The sequence below is a fragment of the Lissotriton helveticus genome, chromosome 1_1, assembly GCF_964261635.1.
Source record: "Lissotriton helveticus chromosome 1_1, aLisHel1.1, whole genome shotgun sequence".
NCBI classification, from domain to species: Eukaryota; Metazoa; Chordata; class Amphibia; order Caudata; family Salamandridae; genus Lissotriton; species Lissotriton helveticus.
This window is the reverse complement of record NC_136057.1, coordinates 146,554,398-146,576,249: the sequence shown is the minus strand read 5'-3', so window position 1 is coordinate 146,576,249 and position 21,852 is coordinate 146,554,398. Positions and strand designations below refer to the sequence as shown.

Genomic DNA, 21,852 nt, shown 5'->3' with positions numbered 1-21,852 from the left:
AGCCCTGGGTATGCCACCAATGATCTCGGTGGTATTGGAGCGGAAGTGGGGGAGGCGGACGCTCTGAGTTCTGCCAGAGAAGAAGGATGTGGTCCAGTCCAGGGCCTTCTCTTGGATCCCGGCGTTGTGTAGGCGTGTTCGTAGTGTGCAGTGACAGACCGTGTCAAAGGCGGCTGACAGGTCCAAGAGGATGAGGGCCACTGTTTCTCCGTTGTCCGGTATCTTTAACATCATTCTAGTCAGGCATTCCATGAACGATTCAGACAATGGGGGGGTGCATAAACACTACTAAATGTAACAAGCTCTCGATATAACACACCAGTCACAACTATATATCAACCCTGGGAGTCAGACCATTTTTTAGTGTGTGTAAAGGGGGCTTTCCGATGAATGAGGACCGCCACACACGGGACCCTCTGGTGAATCCAGCATGGAAGACCTGGATATAGCCAAATCAAGAGAGGCATGGCACTTTGGAACCTAAAAGGTGAGTTTCCTGCAGCAGCAAGACATCGGCTGAATCACGTTTGGCCTGTCAAAGGACCGCCCCTCTCTTGATCTTGTCTAGTGCCCCCCGTATATTCCAGCTAACTATTTGGAGCCTGCCAGCAGGGTCTGACATATGGCATGGCGGGAAGAATAAATATAGAACATGGCTTGTCACATGGCATGAAAATTACAGGCATTAAAAAACATGCCACAACATACACAACATAACTAGTCAAACCCCTTTCTACCCCCTCCCACCCCACACAATAATTCATAACAGTTGAAGCATCTGTCACGTTTGGGGTCCTACTTCTGCTCCAACAGGGGCAGGGCATTACCCCAAACCAATGGAAGCCCATTGAATTGCCCCCAGGCATAGAAAAAGCTTTCAGATCTGAGAGAAGAGTTTTGGGGAGAAAAGTCCCATGGAGACCCTGGAATGTTTTCATCAGCCAAACAGATATCGTACTCACGACCTCAGTCTCCATTGTGTGACTGTGTTAGTTCATGCTCATCTTCATCCACAAGAGAGCTGGATGTCCTGTGATTTGGAGCGGCGGCCTAAGCGTGATCTACTGTTTGATTTCTCCTTAGTTTTGACAGTCTTCCACATGGCCATCGCAGAGGATGACTCTGAGTCGATAGACGGCGGAGTGTGATGCTTAAGTTTCTGCCTCTCGTCTGTCCAGGCAAAAACCTCTTGTGGGTATCGAAGAACAACATACGCAATTTATAAAACCCGCAGTCGAGCCGGGAAAAGCAGGGAATACTGGATCTTCAAGTCTCGGAGCTGGGCCTTCGCGGCTGTGAATGATTGTTGGTGTTGTTGCACCAGTCTCGTATATTCTGGAAAAATTTAAATGGGATGGGAGTCATAGTGAAGTTTGCCAGCCAATCTGGCCTGCGCAAAGATGGCATCCCTATCATGAAAGTTTAGGAGCCTGGTGATAATGGGCTGTGGTCTGCCCCGGGCAGAGGCTTCTGCATCAGGGCACGGTGAGCACGTTTGAGAATAAAGCATTGGGATAAAGATGACTGAGAGATCCATCCCGCAAGCCAAGTGGTAAGGACCTGCTCCATCTTGTTGCCTTTGCAGCCCTGCGGGAAGCCCACGAAACAAATATTATTCCTCCCAGCTCTGGCCTCGGCATCCTCCGCCCTAATCGCAAAACCCTTCGAGATGGATTCCAAGGATGATACACTCTTTTGCAGGGATGTAACTGTATCTTCCGTTGCAGAAATCGGGGTCTCGGCTTCTGTTATAGGGTCAACCTCCTCACAGAGATGCTGGCGGAATAGCATGATGTCTGAACCCACCGCTCCAATTTTGGCCTCCAAGGCGTGTTGAGACTGAGTTATTGCTGCCATCAGTGCAGCGTTGTATGGGCCAGTAGAGGTCAGTCCGCCGCCTGCGCCCCAGCGTATCAATCCAGCGTGCTCTGCTTGGTACCCTGCAGCTTATCATGGGTCATTTAAGGTGTCAATAGCAGGGACATGCTTTCAACTGATAAAATCCCTCAAAAGGTTTTTTGATCTCCTCCATTGCATGGACAGAAAGGCAGTTTATCTCCAGACTTGACTACTGTAACATCCTCTATGCAGGGACCAATACGTCAGTGTCAAACAAGCTACAGTTGGTCCAACGCGCAGCTGCATGGATAGTCTTAAAATGGCCCAGACGTTCCTCAGCCTCATCTGCCCTAAACACACTCCATAGGCTGCCCATCCACAAACGAGTCCTCTTTAAGATCCTAGTAATTACCTGCAGAGCCTTCAACCTTTCAGGCCCCCACTATCTCCAAGCCAGGTTTTCCCACTATGTACCACATAGCACTCTCAGATCTTCCATCGCAAATCTCCTGAAGCCCCCGGATTTTAGGTACACAACAAAGGGTAGGAATTCCATTGCTGTACCAAAGCCTGGAGCATGCTCCCGAACCAGCTCTGTTTTATTCAAACAGAAACCAGGTTTAGAAAGACCCTGAAAAACTGGATCTTTGCCGACCCTGATGCCCTATGGAGATCACTCATACAATCCCCTCAGTTAAGGTTGTGTGTGTCTTTTGGGCTCCGCATAGTGCCATGATGCTCCACGGAGGGAAAGCTGCACTTTATAAGTTCGATATAACATAATATAACAGGTAATCTTTCTCTGATTGTTGGTGGTGAATACAACCTGATATGTGACCTGTTATTAGACAGTTTCTTCAACTACATATCGTTCCCCTAAAGCTTTTCATGCACTCAAAACTTTCTTTAAACTACCAAACTTGTGAGTATTTGGCGCTTACACCATGCAACAGATAAGGATTTTACTTTTTTTCTAATCCTCAAAATTCATACTCCCAGACTGATTATTTATTAATGTCATGTAACTTAATTAATTTCGGTTCTGATCCAGTTATTGGTAATACTGATATATGCTCTCACCTCTTCTTTTTGAAATGTTGGTTCAATGCAGAGAATGAAGAAGGAGCAAAGGTGGGACCAGCAAAGTCCAAGGGATTCATCAACAGCAGGAGAATCATAGCAGGCATCAAGCAAACAGGGAAGCCCACTGAAGCAGTAGAAAACCCTCAGGAGGCCCCGCAGGCTGAAGGTATAGGAATCGCTAGAGGACCTCGAGCAGCTCACCAAGAATGAAGGCCCACGGTGCAGAGGACGTAATGAGGATGGTGATCTTAGGGAGAAGGGGTGCTGGAGGCAGGGGCTTTTTGTAGCCCCAAGATCTCTGGAGTGCAGAGCCAACATGCCTTGGCAAAGGCAAGTCTACGCAGTGTAGAGGGGTTTAGTCCCAGCAGTTCCAACGAGGGATACAGGCCTCAAAATTGCAGAAAGGAGAGGTCGGGCCTCAAGGGAGTTGCAGAACCACCACCTGTGTTGCTAAACCTCAGGAAGTCCATAGGACGAAAAGAGCAGCAGACCGGTCAGCTTCACTGCGGTGTCTGCAGATGCAGAGGGTGACTCCTTCACTCAAGGGGATATTACTTGAGGTGTCCTTGCCCACAGGTATGTTGAAGAACCTTGAAGAAACACAGACACAGACAACAAAGAAGGTTTGAAGAACAGTGAGACCTGGAGCAGCAGCCCTGCTGGGTTGGTTCCAGTCAAAGTCCAACGAAGTCCAAGTGTCCAGACAAGTGAAGAGTGGTGTAGTTTCAGGGTTGAGTCTTATCCCATGACAAATTTGAGGACCCACCTACAGGGGTGCCCTTAAATACCCTGAGGAAAGGACTAGGATGGCTCGGGTCCCTCCCAGAGGAGGGGCTGGACAGAGAGGAGGATACTCCTATGTCCTTTGCCAGTTTCGTGCGGGAGCCATGGGCTCCCTCAACTGGTTTAAAATGCAAATGTGCCCTTCAAAGAAACCTATTCAAGGAAACCTATTGTTCTACCTTCTCCTACTCAAGCCTGGCTCAGCAGCAGGAGGGCAGAATCCTATCTGTGGTCCGCAGCAGCACTAGCTGCTTGCAGACCCTGAAAAGATGTTGCCAGGAGTACAAGGGAGTCCCCTAAAGGAGCCCCCCAGTAACATGGGATCATACTTCCAACACTAGAATTGGTGTTAGGGTATGATTTCAACATGTTTGATACCAAATATGACCGGGTTCGGTGCAGTCACTATATAGTTAGATGTCTCGTAATGACTGCTGTCCACTATATGTCTAAAAATGGCTGACCCCCACTTCCAAAGCCTGGAGAATTGACTCGGGGGTCCGTAGGGGTGTCCTGCTCATGCACCCTCACACTTATAACCAAGCACACTGCCCTCAGGACTGAAGAGCCTGCCATATGGGGTGACAAAGGTTTTAAGTGCATTGGCCTCAGATATAAGGAAACTTATGTCTGTCGTGAGAGGTGCTGGCACCAACTCCCACAGGCTGCACTTGTGGGCCTGCTGTCATGGTTTAAGTGGACTCCCTTGGGTGGCACAATACATGCTGCAGCCCGTGGCAGACCCTGGTGTACCTATGCCCTCGGTCCCGTTATATCATATACTATGGACTTACAGCGGTACACCAGTAGTCAATTGTGGAGGTACCAAAGTACATACCATGTCAATTTAGGGGAAAAAGCACAGTTGCTAGGGTCCCGATTAGCAGGATCCCAGCAGACTAGGTCAAAAACAGACTGACACTAAGCAAAAAGGGGGAGTAACCAGAAAAGCAGATCCCACTTTCCTACAGGCACGTAGCCAGAAGACAAGCACACAAACAGAAAATCCAAGATCAATCTTGTAGATAGGCACAGCGACAGCACAATGGGCCCGATTCACAGTCCTTACTTTACTACTACTAAATTGAGAAAAACCCTAATTTTAAGACTTTCGGTATTCACAGAAGGCATTTAGGAGTCCTAAAGTTAGGAGTCCTAACTTTACTACTACTAAATTGAGAAAAATCCTAATTTTAAGACTTTCGGTATTCACAGAAGGCATTTAGGAGTCCTAAAGTTAGGACTCCTAACTTCTGTGAATACCGAAATGAGTAAGTGTCTTCTGTGAATACCAAAATGAGTAAGCGCCTTCTGTGAATACCAAAGTGGTAGTAAGTTTAGGATTTTGTCTTAAGTTAGTTCTGTGAATCGGGCCCAGGGTTCCAGGTAGATTGTCTTCAATAAAGCACGGATGGCTGGATTGGTGTGCGCGCTCCCAAAACACCATAAAGTCAGATGTCACATAAAGTTAAGAACAAATAGCCAATCAGGGCACTCCACACACAGTACACACAATAATCACGCGCTACCATGCCAGACCCGATGGCTGCATTGTGGCCACGCAAGGTTGAGGCCCACCTGGATTTCCTATCAGACGCAATAATTTATGACTTCACAGACAGCAGTTCACATTACTTACTAAAAAAGGATCGACTGAACGTTTTATGAAATCCAATGAACTGTATAAAACCTACTCCGAAATGATTGTAAATTGAGAAAGTTCTCAGACCCTGTGCCTGTGACTCTGCTCCCAGCCGCAATATTTAATTAAACAGACTGTTCCTGTTTTGCCAAATGCCTCTTGCCTCCAGTTTTTTTTCAAGGTACTTCATGCTTAAGCAACAAGGGTGTAAAACAGCATTGGAAGGCAACAGAAGAGTGAGAAAGAATACCACAACCGGAGGGTGAGAAAGAGCGCAAGTGATCAGAAGTGCAGAACAGACAACAGAGGGGTGAGAGAGTGTGGGAGAAGAGCAAGAAGCAACAGAAGGGTGAGAATGATTATGAGAAAAGAGCAATAGGCAACTATTTATTTATTTATTCTATTTATTTCAAAGGTTTTATATAGCGCTACTGGACCCAAGAGTATCAGAGCGCTTTACAAGGCAAGTGAAAACAAACAATGAAATAAACTAAAAATTAAGCAAGAACGAGTTAAAAAATGATAGTGTAATCAGCATGTCTAATGGGGTAAAGAGAATAGAGATAGGAATTAAGATGGAAATGGATAATGAAATTTAGGAGAGAGAGGGGGGTGAAGAGAGGGGGAGTAAGAGTATGAGGGCATAGAGAGGGAAAGGCAAAAATCAAATGGCATAAAAAGGCCAAAGTCTGAAGTCCAAGAGTGGCGAGGTCAATGAGAGAAGAGGCTCAGGCATGATAGAAAGAATGCACAGGGCAGGAGGTGGGCTCCTCATAGTATTGGAGCTGGGTCTGTGATGGCCTTGACCAGCCAGAGGACTGGTCCAGGTAAGTCAGGGAGCAATCTAGTCTCTCGCCTTAGCCACATAAAAGGAGGACACAACCCATACCACCAGCAAGAGGCCCATTAGTATCCAAGGAGCATCCAGCACACAATAGCTGGCATGGGTTGAGTGGGGGCCTTGTGGCCCGAATCCCCACTGCGAGTTATCACAGAGTGCCAACTCATTTAAAACTCGATAATCCACATGGATTAAGGTAGAAGGTTCAAGACCCAATCACCCAAGGAACACCTTTGTAGGCATATCCCTCACCAATCCAAATCATTTGTTGAAACCAAACATGGACCGATTATGGAAATTTCACAGTGGAGAGCCACTGCCTGGAAGGAATAGTAACGCTGACTGAAGTCTGAACAAAGCTCCAGGATGCCAAGTGATTAGCAAAGACTGAACTCAGCAAATATCCAGAGATACAAAATGACACAATTCAGTTCCTCTGCTCTCCACTCAGGTGTTGATTATAGGTCTTATAAAGAGGTTAGTACTGGCCATAATCTGCCTATTTAAATGAATAGCCAGTGAGTGGTTTTTTTTTATAAGGTTTGAATTGTGGCGGATAAGCTTACATTGGTGGTACCAATGTGAGTTCACAACTCACCATTTTTTGTTACTAAAAGGGTTGAATTGATATTCTTACATTATTCACAGAGAAATCCAATATATTCTGTGTGACCCTTTGGTAATGCCATCAAGTTCCTCACCAATGACATCTGTCTGTGCTCGCCTGCCTCCACGCTGTTCCAGTGACAGGCTCTTTTCCATCTCAATAACAGCTCTCAGGGCGTCCTCAGCCTTGTCTACCACCTTTTGGTGAATGGCCTTGATCTGTGTCTCATCGGTGATTCCCCATAGCTGCAGAGTTGTTTCTAGTGTCTGGGGGACTGATGTCTGATGGATCAGTGGTTTATCGGCTCGCCCGGCTGAACAAATGACCTGTAGTGAGGACAGGCGAAAATAGGAAATTCAACCTGAGGTGGGAGGAGAATTAATATCTTGCATTGATGAAGTCTGGAACAATATTAGACATCAGGATTATCAATCAAACCCATCTCTAATGATTACCAGGGCCAACCATTAGGATTGTGTACACTCGAAACACCATCACATTCAACCAGACACCAATGGATCATTATCAAGACTTCAACTCCATTAGACCTTGCTTCTCCTTGACTCAAAGCTCTGATTTACAAATCTATGGCAAATCACAACAAGCTGTTAAGCCAACAGACACCTATTTTCTTTTGTTTCCCTTTTTATTTAATGCTTTTTTATATATTCTAGTAAGATATAAGATATTTTAAACAATCTTTATCCTCCAAGACAGCATGGAGGTTTAAAAGATTTAGGAGTGTTCAGAAGAGAGATTTTGAGAAACAGAACAAATTTCAAGCTTTGTTCAGTTGCAAACTTTATCCCTTTAACAAAATGTCGGCTATGAGGGAACTTTCTTGGCAATACATCTTTTTTTGGAGGACTTTAAGCAAAAACATTTTGGGAATTGTTTCGTAAAAGATATGTTTTGCAGGTTTCATCCTTCTCCCAAACATTATCCTTGCTTTAAAATGTCTATAGGTTCACGAGATTACAAAGTTAACAAATGTGACAAAAAGGTAACTTTTTCATTTTGGCACTTCTAATTATTTTGTGGTGATTTGGTGTTGGTATAGTTTCCAAGCAATCTAGGGTACATTGCACAGAAGAAGAAGAATTTGATTAACACATATATGTATGTATGTATGTATGTATCTATGTATCTATGAGTGTATGTATATATGTATATGGTATTTCTATAGAATGGACCGAGAGCCAGCTTAGAGATGCACAGGGTCAAAGACAAGCATAATGTCAACAAGTAAAAGTAGAGGTTGCTGGGTTGTGGACTGTCCTGGGAGTGTTCCTTGAAAAGGTGAGTGTTCCACTCTTTCCTAAATTGGAGCTGCTTTGGGGTGGTCCAGATGGATATGGGGATGTTGTTCCAGATCCTGGGCGCTTAAATGGAAAAAACGTGCAGCCTTTTTTCTTTTTCACACTTTTTAGTCTTTAGTCTGATGGTATCCTGACTGCAAGTGTACAGAGAACCATTAGGGATGATGACCTGTCTGCCAGATAATTGGAGGTGTTTTGGTCATGATGGCTTTAAAAATATTGCTGATTTTTAAGATGTTGCGGTCCGGAAAGGGGAGCCAGTGGCATTCCATCAGAAGCCATGTTTGTACTGTTTCTTAAAAGTTGTTCTTGGCAACTAACATGGATTCTGTCTTGGTTGGGTTGATCTTCAGGTAACCACTGGACATTCAGGTTTGGCTGATGTGCAGGCAGTGTTTGAGGCATTGGTTGTCCGTAGCAAAGGGTACTTTCATGTAGAGTTGTGTATCATTGGCATATTAGTGATTCTTGATGCAGACATCCGTGAGTAGAGCACGAATTGGCTTCATATATCATAGCTGTGGCGTAGTCGAGAATGTTAAAAGCATAATGCTTGCCTCCATGTCCTTAAGAGAATTTCAAATTGTTTACAAAAACTGGAACATTGTACATTTTTAAACTATCTTTTTGATGTATATAATTAATTGGGAAATATGGCATATGAATTTCTTAAGCCTTTTTAGAATTTGTTGTATCACATTCTGGTTATTTATAGTAATCACTTTAATAACTTCTCCCTTATCACTAAATGCATTTAACTAATGTATTAATATTTTATTATAATACCCCATCCTTAACCTTTTAATCTATGTATTTTTTTACTTCTTTACAACAATAAGCTAACCTTTATCTCTCTATATATTTTATTTACTTAATGTTATTTAATACATTTGTCTTAACATATACACTTTGTTATTTCTATTTATTATTCAATAAATGCATGAGTAATTTTAAATATTATATCTTGGAGCAGGGGACACACTGAACCAACTGAACATCTCCACTTCATTATGAATGTAGTGGATTATATTTGAAGTAAGTTAATCTAATTTTTGTGAGTATCCCTGACCTCCAAAACTATTCAATCAATTTAAAGTTATTTTAATCTTTTTTAAAGCTTTTATTGATAGCATAGATCCAGAAATAGGTTGCTTAACGTTTCTCAGTGATGTAGTTGTCAGAGATGTGATGTCCCACAATGCAGTTGTTGTGTCAATATATATTGGGGCAACATAATGGTGAAGCAATATAGAGGGGGTATACCCAGATGTTCAAAAAGTAAGTTGCTCACGCTCCAGTTAGTTCATAGCGTGTCTATTCCCCAGAGGAACCTTCTCTATGACTTTTTACACGCCAAGGAACTTGCGTTGAAATAGCTCTTGAATGAATATGTGAGAATACAATTAACCTAACCAGGACAAACAAGAGAAAGTAAAAAGTGGATAGGACCAAGCTGAAATGGAATTAGAGTGAGTGTACACAAAAAACGCTCGTTACAACGTAAGTTCAGACTTCTAAGCAAAAGTGTTGGTACATTAAAAGTGTATGGAATTTACAGTCAATTATTGACCCCTTTGCTATCAGCAGATCAAATACACCTGTACCAGGACTCAAAATCTATCTGCCCAAGACAATCCTAGGCCACGTCTGACTATTTTTGCAAACATTTCTAGAGTTCCAATTAAAGTCCCTAGTAACTAACATGTGAGACTTGTCTTTGCTTGCAAAATGGACATCTACTTAATAAAATGCATGGGGTAGCGGGTGTGACGTCATGCACCCTTTGAATACCAGTGACATCAAAGAGTTAAAATCTTGCCCCATGTTTCTTCTCAGGATTGGGGAGAAAGGAGTGGAAACACCAGAAGTAAACATGGCCCTTACAGTCCTCTTTACTCTTTGTTCTCTGCCCTGCTTTCAATGTCTTGGGATAAGGGAGGAGTGCCAGTGGTACCGGAGGCCAAGGCATGGGTAGCAGGTGATAAATCTGGCAACCCTAATTGATGCTCACGAATAACGATTTCCAACTACGAAATTAAAGTCCATCTTCACAACATGGTAGAGGTGCGTGCTCTTACCTTGCTAAGCTGAGGCCGATCTCCCTGGGATCTGCAGACGACAGCGCAGATCCAAACCGCCAGGTCAAATCTTTGGGATGAACTCCCTGGAAAAAAAAATGACAAACAGGCAATGGGAAAGAAGGAAGAAGAGCAGGAAGAGGTAGACAAAAGGGAGGAGAGATTAAAGATAGGTCAAAAGATAGTTGTAGGGCCTGATTTGCAGGTGAAGGCTGATGAACCCATGTGTGGGCTGTCCACCTACAGTCCAATGGGTGGTGATGCGGAAGTCCTCCACATCACAGAAAGCCAGGCAGATGTTGAAGGCGCACTGGGACGACACTTGTAATGTGGATACTGCAAATGTAGCACCCCTCAGATCTGGGAACATTGCCAGCACCCAAGGATATGGTGGGATTTCCTCACAGAATGCCCACTTTTACGCAGCTTCCGCCCCCATGATGGAGGCCACCATGGGGAACCCTCTTGGCTCTGTGGCGGGTGAGTACTAATAGGGTGCAGTTTTCTACAACATTGCTTCCTCTGTTCGGTGTGCAAACACTGTACTACAATTCATAAAATTGCTGCTACTCATTTGTTAATGTTTATATTGTGTATGTTGCTGTTTTATATTTGATTATTTGAAACACTGCTCGTTTGCAATATTGGCACTTTGGCTGCTCCCTCGCTTGTCTCATGGAGAAGCCATCATTTTAGAAATAAGCGCTTTAGTGGTTGGCCAAGTCTTCAGCTCAGCCTCCACTTAATGCTGCTGAATCTGCACCTGTGCAGCCTTCAGGGTGTACAAACGAGGCGTTACGCATCCTAAAATTGTTGCTAATCCTTTGTCAATGTTTTAGTCTGTATGTTGGTGTTTTAGATTTTGATCAATTGAAATGTGCACTTTGATTAGTTCGCACTATTGCTACTTTCAACTTTGACTTTGAGTACAAAAAGCTGTAGAATTAAATATCGTGGCTGATTTCATTAAGCGTGCAGCTAAGGCAGTGAACACTCTTAAGCCTTCTCATCCAACTGATCCTTCTGTATCTCCCCTTCCAACTATGGGCCTGATTATAATTGCAGTCGGACCAGCTTCCGCGGTCTTGTCGGAGGTGGTCAGACCACCGCAGTCTCATTGGAAGCGGTGGTCTGACCACTAGATTACGATGCATGAATCCTGTACTCCGAGCTACTGCTGAAAGACTGCTGACTCTAACAGCTTTTCTCCGACCACCAAGATGGCAAACACAAGGAGATGATGGATGGAGCGTGGAAACGACACTCACCCCCAGTCACAGATCTGTGTTGAATCCATCATCATTCTTTAGCTCACTTTGCCACCCCAGTTCGGACACATCCATATGCAAATCAGCCTTGAGCCCGTGCCTCATGGGAACAGTCCAGCCCAAACTGTCAAGCCAGATCCTCCCTGGAACAGAAACAAGCATCCTGGGACCGGTTTTGTGGTAACACCCCTCATCAGCCAGGCTAGCTTGACTCCAGTGGCACAGTGAGCAAGAGATCTAGGTCTGGGCATACCCTGCCAACTTAGAGTGAACAAAGCAAACACAAGGAGATGATGGGGGGAGCGCTGAAACTTTTCAGACACTCACACCCAGTCATAGATCTGGGTTGAATCCATCATCACAGGGTTAAGACTGATTTGCATACAGCTGGGTCTGAATTGAGGTGGCAAAGTGAGCTAAAGAATGATGATGGATTCAACCCAGATCTGTGACTGGGGGTGAGTATCTGAAAGTTTCAGCGCTCCGTCCATCATCTCCTTTTGTTTGCTTTCTTAAACCATGGGCGGCCTTTACAGTGAGAGCAGCTGGGCTCTGGAGTGAGTTTCCATTACACAATGGGTCAGTCCTCCCTTCTGAAGTTTAGGAAAGCCATGGAAACCTGGCTCTTTCCATCTCTGTAAAGACAACCTCTGATTTAATGGAGTGTGTATACCCTTTATGCTTTCATCATGTGCCGTGGTACCCATGTGGGAGTTGTACTTTAGAAATATTAAACAAAATTAAGGTCTTTCCACCCCCTCCCCCACCTCCTCCCTCCACAGACAACACTTCCATTCCCCAAACTCCAAATAAGGCTGAAGGTGATGGCAAGAGAGGCCTGCAAGCTACCGAAAATCATACAGGGTAAGGAAGTGTTAAAGAGATTTGAAACAGAATAAGCACCCAGGAAGAGACAAAGGTAAAAACAAGATGAAGGAGAAGTCAGGGAATCATGAGGCTAACAAATACATAATGGCATAAATTAAAATTGTAGTCCCAAAAACCTTTGTATGATAACGTATCACTGAGCAAAGTTAGACAAACTTTTTAAACTAAGTGTCCTAATTTGATCAAATTTGAAGGCAAACTTTGAAACGTTTCCAACCATTGCTGATAAATATTTGAACTTTGCAGCCTAGAAAATCCCAGTGGATGAATAACTGACTGGTAAATGAGTGACCACATTGAATGAAAGTATAGTAAGCAGCATGGCCCTCAATTATGAACTTAGCTGGTAAATAATTTCTGTCATCTTAAGTCCTAGGCAACAAACAAATGGGGAAAAACTGATTGTAACAGTCATTACCGCCTCACCTCCATCCTCCTCATTCCAGTCCTGACTTGTGAGGCGTTTCCTCCTCCGACAGAGATTTACATGTTAGGAATTGTAGATTCCTTTAGCCTAAAGCTGTCTTATATCTCAATGATAAAAGTATAAAGCCCATAATCCCGTTTGTTTCCCTGTCCTTTGGATCAGAGGTGAATCACGCTACTCGGTTTTTGTTTTTACTGTTTTTTTCAGTTATATACTTACTTGTGTCCAAGTTTTACTGGGTTGCTTGTATATTGTGTTCCGTCATCGCTGAGCGCGGTGGACGCAGGGTGCCCTGCGGGCGACCCGCTCCCCGTCCATGTGCCTGGTCTGGGATGGGGGCGTGGGGTCTCGTGACTGAGTCTGTCCTTAGGCCTGTGATGTGACAAATCTTGGGGGCTACTATAGGCCCTAGTATGGTACGTGGCTAGCGCGGGGGCAGGAGCGCGCAGCAGGCAGTAAACCAGCCCACACTAAACTCTCTGTAGGATGTGACGTGCTTCGAGCAGCCGTCCATCATTTATTGATTCCCCGGAGGCCACGCCTGGCCTGCGGATGTAGTAATGTGTGTGGGGTGCAACTAGAATGACAACATTACATCCCTATCCAACTTTGTCCTTTGATCGTACTGGTCCGTTAGCAAAACACACACACAGCCCCAAATGTCCATCAGATCTCACAGGCAGATGTTCGGTACTTGTGGGAACCTCATTTGGCGGATCTTGGGTCTCGTCAGCAGGCGTAGTCGTTTAGCCGTTGGCTCGGGCATGGGTTAGGCCTCAGGCTGTATCGTTGGGAGCCTGTGCGCCCTCTTGTGCTGTTTAGACCGGGGCTTCCGGGGTCCGCCTCGCGTGGATGAGAGGGTGATACTCGTGGGGCCTCACCGGACTGGCTGCTTGCTGACTCTCCCGTATCATCTTCGGCCACTACCACGGCCCTGGAGCTTGGGTGGCCACTCGAGGTCTCCCTGCGGTGTTCTGGCGGGGCCTCTTTGAACCACGATGGGTTTCTTGCCACTTCTTCTGTCCCTTTGCGTGCAGTTACCATTGTGACGGTCCAGGTGCCAGGCTCGTAGCGTGTCTGGAACTTTCCTCCTTGACTTCGGTTTCGTAGAATGACCGTTGCTCCATTTCTGAGTCTTCTTGGGGTGGCTTGGCGGCAAACACTTGCCTCCTGGTTCTGTCGCCTTCTTCACTCTTGTGTTTCCTCCACATCCAGGGGAGGTGGCGACCACCCTGGGCAGGTAGGGAGGAGGTCTCGACGGGGACCATGAAGCATGAGGGCCCATGGGCTCCGCTGAGTCATACAGTGAGGGGTGCTTCGGTACTCTCTCAGGAACTTCTGGAGTCTTTGCTCTGGGTCTGCCTGTTCCACGACGGCTATGCGAAACATCTTATTCAGCGTGCGCATGAACCACTCCACATCCCCATTAGCTTGGGGCCACTGAGGAGTGATATGGCGATGCGATATGCCACATTGTTGGAGGAAAGTGGCAAATTCAACCCCTTGGAAGGGGGGACCGTTGTCGCTGCGTACTTCTTGCGGGAAGCCAAACATCGCGAAGACTTTCTCAAGGACGGGCCCTACATGATTGAATGCTGTCGACGCAATTGGTTCAACTACGGGGTACTTCGAGTAGGCATCCACGATGACCAGTGTGTGTCTCCCCCATGGGAAGCTTCCGAAGTCCACACTTACTCTGGACCATGGGACGGTGCAGGCTTCCTCTGTGATGACCGGAAGGGGCTTCTCCGGGTCACTCGTCAGCTGGCATGATGAGTATCGCCTGACATATTCCTCCACCATGTCTTCGAGCTCCGGGAACCATACTTTCTCCCTCATTCGCTACTTCATCTTAGTGATTCCTTGATGTCCCCCATGGGCTAGTTGAACAGCCCGGTGCTTGAGGCTCCGAGGGATGACTAGCCGGGGTCCTCTCAGCAGTTTGTGACGGACTCGCCAAATCTTCGTGAGGAGTTCCCAGTCTTCTGGGGTCCACGAGTTGGCCTGGCGAAGAAAGTCGGTCCAGGAGCCCTCTTGTACCGCTCCCAGTACCTTGGTGTACACCACATCGGTGGCGGCTGATTCCTTCACCTCATCTAGTGACATGCTCTGGGGGCATGATGTGAGGGCCACCCAGTGGGCAAACTCTTCGCCGTCTTCGTCGTCTTCGAGCCTTTCTGCCTGAGCGGGGTGTCTTGAGAGGAAGTCGGTGGGGTTTTTGGACCCGGGATGGTAGACTACCTCCATCTCATAGGGTTGGAGTTGGACCGCCGATCGCTCAATGCATGGGGGTGGATGGGGCATGGTCCCTTTGAAGAGGGGGACTAGCGGTTGATGGTCGGTGACCATAGTGAACGGGTGGCACCGGAGGTATAGATGGAAGTGGTTGCAGGCCCACTTGATGGCGAGCGCCTCCCGCTCAATCTGGGCATACCTGGCTTCTGTCGGGGTGAGGGCTCTGCTGGCGAATGCCAGGGCGGCCCACTGACCTGGTTCGCGTTCCTGAGCCAGTACTGCACCGAGGCCGACAGGGCTTGCGTCTACCAGTACTTCTGTCTGCTAGGCAGGGTCGAAGTACGCCAGTGTGGCCTCACTCAGGAGAGCATCCTTTATCCCTTGGAATGCTTATTCCGCTTTCAGGCCCCAGTGCCAGGTTGCGTCTACTTTTGTGAGGGCTCGGAGCGGTTCACTCCGGGTGGCCAGGCCCGGAATGAATCTTCCACAGTAGGTGGCCATTCCCAGGAAGCTTCTTACTTCCGTTGGTGTTGTCGGAGCAGGGGTGTCTTTGATGGTCTGTCATTTTCTCGGGTCCACCTGAATGCCTTCCTGGTTAAAAACATAGCCAAAGAACTCAAGGGAAGGTTGGAAGAACTGGCATTTCTCTTTGTGAAGAGTTGCTCCGTGGGCACTTAGGCATTTGAGGGTGTCGCAGAGGTGTTTGTGGTGTTCGGTAGCCGTCGCTGAGTGGATGAGGATATCGTCACTCACATTTAACACCCCTGGCAGTCCAGACAGCAGTTCTCGTATGGTGTTCTGGAATACCTCGGCCGCCGAGCATATTCCAAAGTTTAGTCGTTTGTATCTCCTAAGCCCTAAGTGGGTGCTGAAGGTCATGATGAACCGGCTCTCTTCCGACAGGGGCAGCTGGTGGTACCCTGCATTCAGATCGATTTTGGAGAACCACTTAGATCCGTTGACATCCGTGGTAACGTCATCCATTGTTGGTGTTATGTGGCGTTCCCTCTTAATCGCCTTGTTAGGCAGTCACATGTCAATGCATAGGCGGATGGCTCCTGGTTGCTTGGGCTTTTCCGCGATGACCATCGGGGATACCCACGGCGTCGGCCCGGATACTTTCTCGATGACTCCTTGCTCTTCCAGGTGTTCCAACTCGAGTGGTCGCAGGTGGAATGGGATCCGCCGATGCCGCAGGGCGACCGGGACGACTGACTTGTCAATGTGTAGCTTAATGGGTTTACACTTGATGCATCCGTGGCCTTTGAACAGCTCGGGGAACTGCCCTAGGATCTCTTCTACCTGGTGTGTCCGGATCCTCCTGGCGAACGTGATCAACTTCAGGTCTTCGGCGGTGTGGCTGCTCAGGAGGGTGTCCGCCTCTCTGTCGATGACATGGATCGTAGCCATTTACCTCGAGGGCATCGGCTTTGACGGGTACTAAAATTTTTCCTTTTAACGGCAGAGGTGTGTCGACACCATATGCATATATCCGGGTCTTGGATGGTACTACGGGAGGGCGCGGGCACAGGCTCCGGTACTGTTGTAGACCCATGACATTGACTGTCGCTCCCGTGTCGATAACCGCTTTGACGTCAGTCCCTGCAACTTGGACGACGCAGGTGGGTTGGGGTCTGCGGCGTTGTTTTAGCTCCTTCGCGAAAGATACTATGTAGGTCTCCTCATCGTCCTCGTCTGACGAGTTTTCCACGGTTGGTAGGTGTTTCGCTGGCCTCCTCTGGGTGTGGTCGGGTGACGTGGCGTCTGCCACCGATAGCTGCCGGACAGCTCACGTCGGGGGTCTCTGCCCCCGGAAGTTGCGCCGTCTACAGACAGATGCAAAATGGTTGGGAATTCCGCAGTTAGTGCAGGTCTTTCCTTGGGCAAGACAGTCCTTAGCGGCATGAGGCTCGTGTCCACAGTACCCACATTTTGCTGTGGGTTGGTCTCCCCTCGGTTTTGTCTGTACTGCATCTGCTCGCTCCGTTTTGATGGCCTCTACCTTTCCTTGGGACTTAGTCAGCGCCAGGTCCATTGCTGTTGCTCTTGCTGCACACAGGTCGTGCAATCTGGCTAGTATCAGGATGTCTTCTAACGTGATTCCCGGTTGTCGCAGTATGAGGCCACGTAACGTCTTGTTGCGGCATCCTTGAATTAGTCGTCTTCTGATTGCTTTTGGCTGGTCTTCATCTGTGCATGTGCTAGCTAGTTCCCGGAGGCGGGCATAGAACAAATCCATGGACTCTCCTTCCCTCTGGCGTGCTTGTCCTAGCTTGAAGACTTCGAAATCTGGGTTCAGCTGCGGATCAAAATGGCCGTCGAGCGCCGTCACGGTCGCTTCGTAGTCATCTGCCGCTCCAGAATTGGGTAGATGTTTAAATAATTTAAATATTTCATCTCCGGCATAGTGGAGCAGCAGGGATCTCTTTATTGCCTTGTCCGTTTCTCGGGTGGCGACAAAATAGTTGTCTAGGCGCTCTCTCCATGTCTTCCACCTGGGGGAGGCTGTCGCTGGGTCTTCCAACTCACTAAAAGGGGGTAGGACTCCTGACGCCGCGTGCTGAAACGTCCTCCTGAGGACGAGGTGCTCTAAATGTCACGCTCAGAGCTGCAGGCTCTGATGAAAGAGGCAGTGGACTCAGCTGTGGGGGACTCCTCTGTCTCCAAATGTCCTCCATAGGTTTGAGGATGACATTGACACTGAGCCTCGTGTCAAATACGTTCAGGGCACCCAACGGAAGGAGCTCTTTCTTGTCCCACATAAAGGGTGTGCTGAGAACACCCTATTTAAGTGATGAATTGCTGTTTTATGATGTGCATAGGGCTCTGCTGTCTAAGGAGTGGAAGGACCCTGACAAACAGTCTATTCCACGTTTTTTGACAAACGTTATGTGTTGCAGGACTTTGTTGAGTTTATTTCCACAGACTCCTAAGGGGAACACTATGTTGGCTACCGTGGCGTCTTCTAGTTTGGCTTCGGAGGATTCCTCTTTGTCTGATGTGGTTGACAAAAAGTTGAGGCTTCTCTTAAGAGGTCATACCCGACTGCTAATTTCTCCACATGGGCCAGTATGTATGCAGCCTATGCATATTAAGCTCAGTTCAAGGGGCCCGATTCACAGAATGAACTTAAGACTCAATCCTAAACTTACTACTATTTTGGTATTCACAGAATGCACTCACTACTTTTGGCATTCACAGAATGAACTTACTACTTTTGGTATTCACAGAGGTTAGGATTTTGTCTTAAGTCTGTCTTAAGTCTGACAAAATCCTAACTGCTGTGAATACCAAAAGTAGTACGTTCATTCTGTGAATGCCAAAAGTAGTAAGTGCATTCTGTGAATACCAAAATAGTAGTAAGTTTAGGATTGAGTCTTAAGTTCATTCTGTGAATCGGGCCCAAGGATTCTCAAACTTTACATGATATGATGCTATCTGACGAGCATGACACCCCAGTCCTGGCTAATATGGGGGTTGTTCTCCCAGTTCGTTTCACATATAATGTTTGAAAGCTTTTGGATGGCTTCCTCATTGGCTGCTTTTACTGGTCGGAGGTTGGTATGGTTGAAGTAATGGAAACTGGAGGTTAGGCAGCGTACCTTGGTTATGAAACTTCCTTTCACTGGTCAGAAGCTTTTTGGGCCTGGGCTGGATGATTCTGTGCAGAAAGCTGCAGAGGAGAAGAAGATTTTGAAACCTTTCCAATTGCATGTGGGCAGATGCTCTTTTGTTCCGAAAAATCTGCTCCTGCGCCTCTGGACAAACATTCTTTTAGTGACTGAGCTTGTGGTCGGTGGGGCTGCGTTTGCCGGTAAATCCGGACAGAACATTTAGGCTGGTGGTGAACAGCCAACCAAATGAATATAACCGGGTAAAGGCTCTCCTCCGTCTCTTTTATCATCATTGGCGTTCCTCGATTTCTGAAAATTGCTGAACAAAGATCTGGTGGAGGAACAGATTGTTTTGGTCCAGTCTATTCTTCCTTTGCTGGTGCAGGGTGAATTCCAGGTGCATGCTTTCATGTTCCCGTTCATCCGTAGAGCCAGAAGTATCTTTGTTTTGCTGTTGGCATCACCGTCAGTTCCATGTCTTGCCCTTTGGTCTGGCTACCTCTCCAAGAGTCTATACCAAGGTATAGGTCCCAGTGGTATCGCTTTTTCACTTGCAAAGTATTTCTGTTTTTCCATACCTTGATTTCTGGCTCTTATCTGCTCCATCTTGTTTTAAGGCTCAGTAAGACTTTAAACTGGTGCTTCAGACTCTGGGGGACTTGGGCTTTCTTGTCAACTCTCCAAAATCCCAGTTGGAACTGACTCAGACCAAGCTGTTCATTGGGGTCCTGTTCGACACGGGGCAGGGGTTAGCTCGCCTTCCTGCACAGAGGATATTTGCAATCCGTGCCTCGTGGATCATCTTCTGGGACAGTTCTCCATGTTGGCCAGGGCTTGGCTGAGGGTTCGGGGCTCGATGGAGGCCCCCACCGTGGTGGTCAAAATGGCACGATTTCATCTCAAGCCCCTGGTGAATCATGTCCTTTGCTTTTGGAGTCCCGGTTCACACGAATACAACCATCCGATCCCAGTGATGCCTGCCCTCAGGAACGCTTTGACTTGGTGGCTGTCGAAGGCAAATCTGTCGCAAAGCATGCCGTTCTGCTATCCCCTGCCTTTATATCTCACAACGGAAACCAGCAGATGTGTTCAGGGGGCTGTGTTAGAAAATCAGGAGAGGAAAGGGGCCTGGCTCATTTGAGAGACACATCAGTCCTCCAATTGGAGGGAGTCGTCAGCGATCTGGCAGGTCCAGGGGGATTTTTTCTGCTCCGTTGATGGGGCATCATGTTGTGGTTTGTACAGATTATCAGGTCTCCAGTTCTTATCTGAACAGACAAGGTGGGACCCAATGCCGGAGTCTGAATGTCATTGCGGCTCGGATATTTGCTTGGGCAGAGGCCCATTTCTTGCTCTTTCTGCACTGTATGTTCATGGCTCCCTCAACGTTCATGTCTTAGCAGAAACGTGCCATCTTCTGTGATGTGTGCAGCATTCAGGGATCCCTGGCTGGAACTGTTTACGTCTCCACACAATGCAATGCTTCCTCTTGTCTGCTCGAAGACTCCCGTTCCCAGGGTTTTGGCGGTTGATGCCCTCTCAGTTCCGTGCCTCAAGGGGATTCTTTATGCTTTCCCTCCCATTCTCCTTCTCCTGTGGGTGCTGCAGAAGTTTCGAGAGGAGATGACATTGGTTATTCTGATTGCTCCTTTCTGCCTCTGAGGCCTTGGTTCCCTCTGCTGTTGTCTCTGTATAAAAGGGGTGTTTCTTCCACAGTCCCTCCGACCGTCTACACTCCAGTGCCTAGACGCCTTCGGGCATTTGAGCGCTATATACATTTTTTATTCATTCATTCAGTTTCCCTCCCTACCTGTATCACATCTTCAGCATCTTCAGCTGACGGCCTGGTTTGTAAAAGGGCCAGTTCGATGGGTCTGTAGTGTTCTATGGTTGTGGGTCTTGTGATTCTAGGAATCGCGTAAATCCTCGACTTTGAAGTCTTACAAGAAACACCAGGATTCTTTTCAGAAATGGTGTGTTTCTAAGAATTTGGATGCAATGACTGTGGATAATTTGTCTATTCTGGACTATTTGGCGAATGGGTTTCTGAAGGGTTGAGCTCCATACACCCTTTGTGCCCAGCGGGCCGCTGTTCTGGTGTTTTATGTGCAAGGGGATTTCTCCAAAGTTTCTCCCTTGGTGTCTCGTCTCGTGAAGAGGTACAGGTTTAAGCGGTCGGTTGTTCTGAAATCTGTTCCCTCCTGGGATTTGTCAGTGGTCCTTTAGGGTCTCCAACAGGCCCGGTTTGAGCCTTTGGATTCCTGTTCCGTGTCTTGGTTGTCTACTGAGACTGCTTTTCTGGTTCCCATCACATCTGCTCAGCGTTTGGGTGAGCTGGGGGCTCTTCTGTGCTCTTTTCCCTTCTTACACGTCTTTCCGGACAAGGTGGTGCTTCGCCTGGTCTTGCTGATCCAAGGAACAATGGCAAGGGCCAGTTGGACGGAGAGGAGGTGTCTGGCGAGTACAAGAATGAGAGACGGTGGTTCAGGTATGCTGGTCCAGCGTTGTGGAGTGCTTTTTAGGCATGTGTGAGAAGCTTGAAGGTGACTCTTTTATTGACTGAGAGCCAATGGAGCTCTCGTTTGTATTCGGAGATGTGGCTGGACTTCTTCTGTCTCTGTTCTGCACTGGGTAGCCTGCGCATGTGGGAAGCATTTTGTCAATGGTCTCTCGGCCTGCATGTGCTTGGGGCTTGCCTTGAAGCACCTGCTAGTGTGAGATGGAGAAACCGAGAGCTCTGCAGAGTGCCATTGAGTGGGCTTCTTGGTTGCAGTGTGGATGCTGCTGCCTGCAAATCTTACTCCGCACTTTGTTTTTTCTTAGCTGATTGCCTTCAGGGTATGTTGCGCAATGATCGCAGCTACTGGCCTCCCTTAATGCACTGTCAGTGATTGAAGGGGCCAACTGGGTGCAGGCCGTGCGCAGGTACTACTTACCTTGTCACCAGTGTAGTGTGGGTGGAGCAGGGACCCACTGCTGCTCAGTGTGCAGGTATTACAGACACACACCAGTCCAGTGTATTTTCCGGACTGAACACTTCACAGTTATGCACAGTCACTCCATCTGACAATTCCTGACCTTCGGGTGAGGGCAGCCACCTTGCAGCATGGTGTGGTGCCGGGTGGCACACTGCGGAAGCATGCCAATATGTTATTGGTGACTCTGAATGAAATGCATGTTTTCTATACTTACTGTTAGCTATAGAGTACTTTGTGGCACTAAACTCAA

General features: G+C 47.3%; 1 protein-coding gene across 1 annotated transcript in view; it reads right to left on the bottom strand.

Annotated features, from left to right (window-relative positions):
- LOC144759950 (carnosine synthase 1-like) overlaps positions 1-21,852 on the bottom strand; it is a 356,368-nt gene that overhangs the window by 90,154 nt on the left and 244,362 nt on the right. Inside the window, exons 6-7 of the mRNA XM_078646510.1 lie at positions 10,193-10,278; positions 6,890-7,121 (exon numbers count right to left, since the gene is read on the bottom strand). Coding sequence (XP_078502636.1) covers positions 6,890-7,121; positions 10,193-10,278 — 318 coding nt within the window. The remainder of the gene's footprint in view (positions 1-6,889; positions 7,122-10,192; positions 10,279-21,852) is intronic.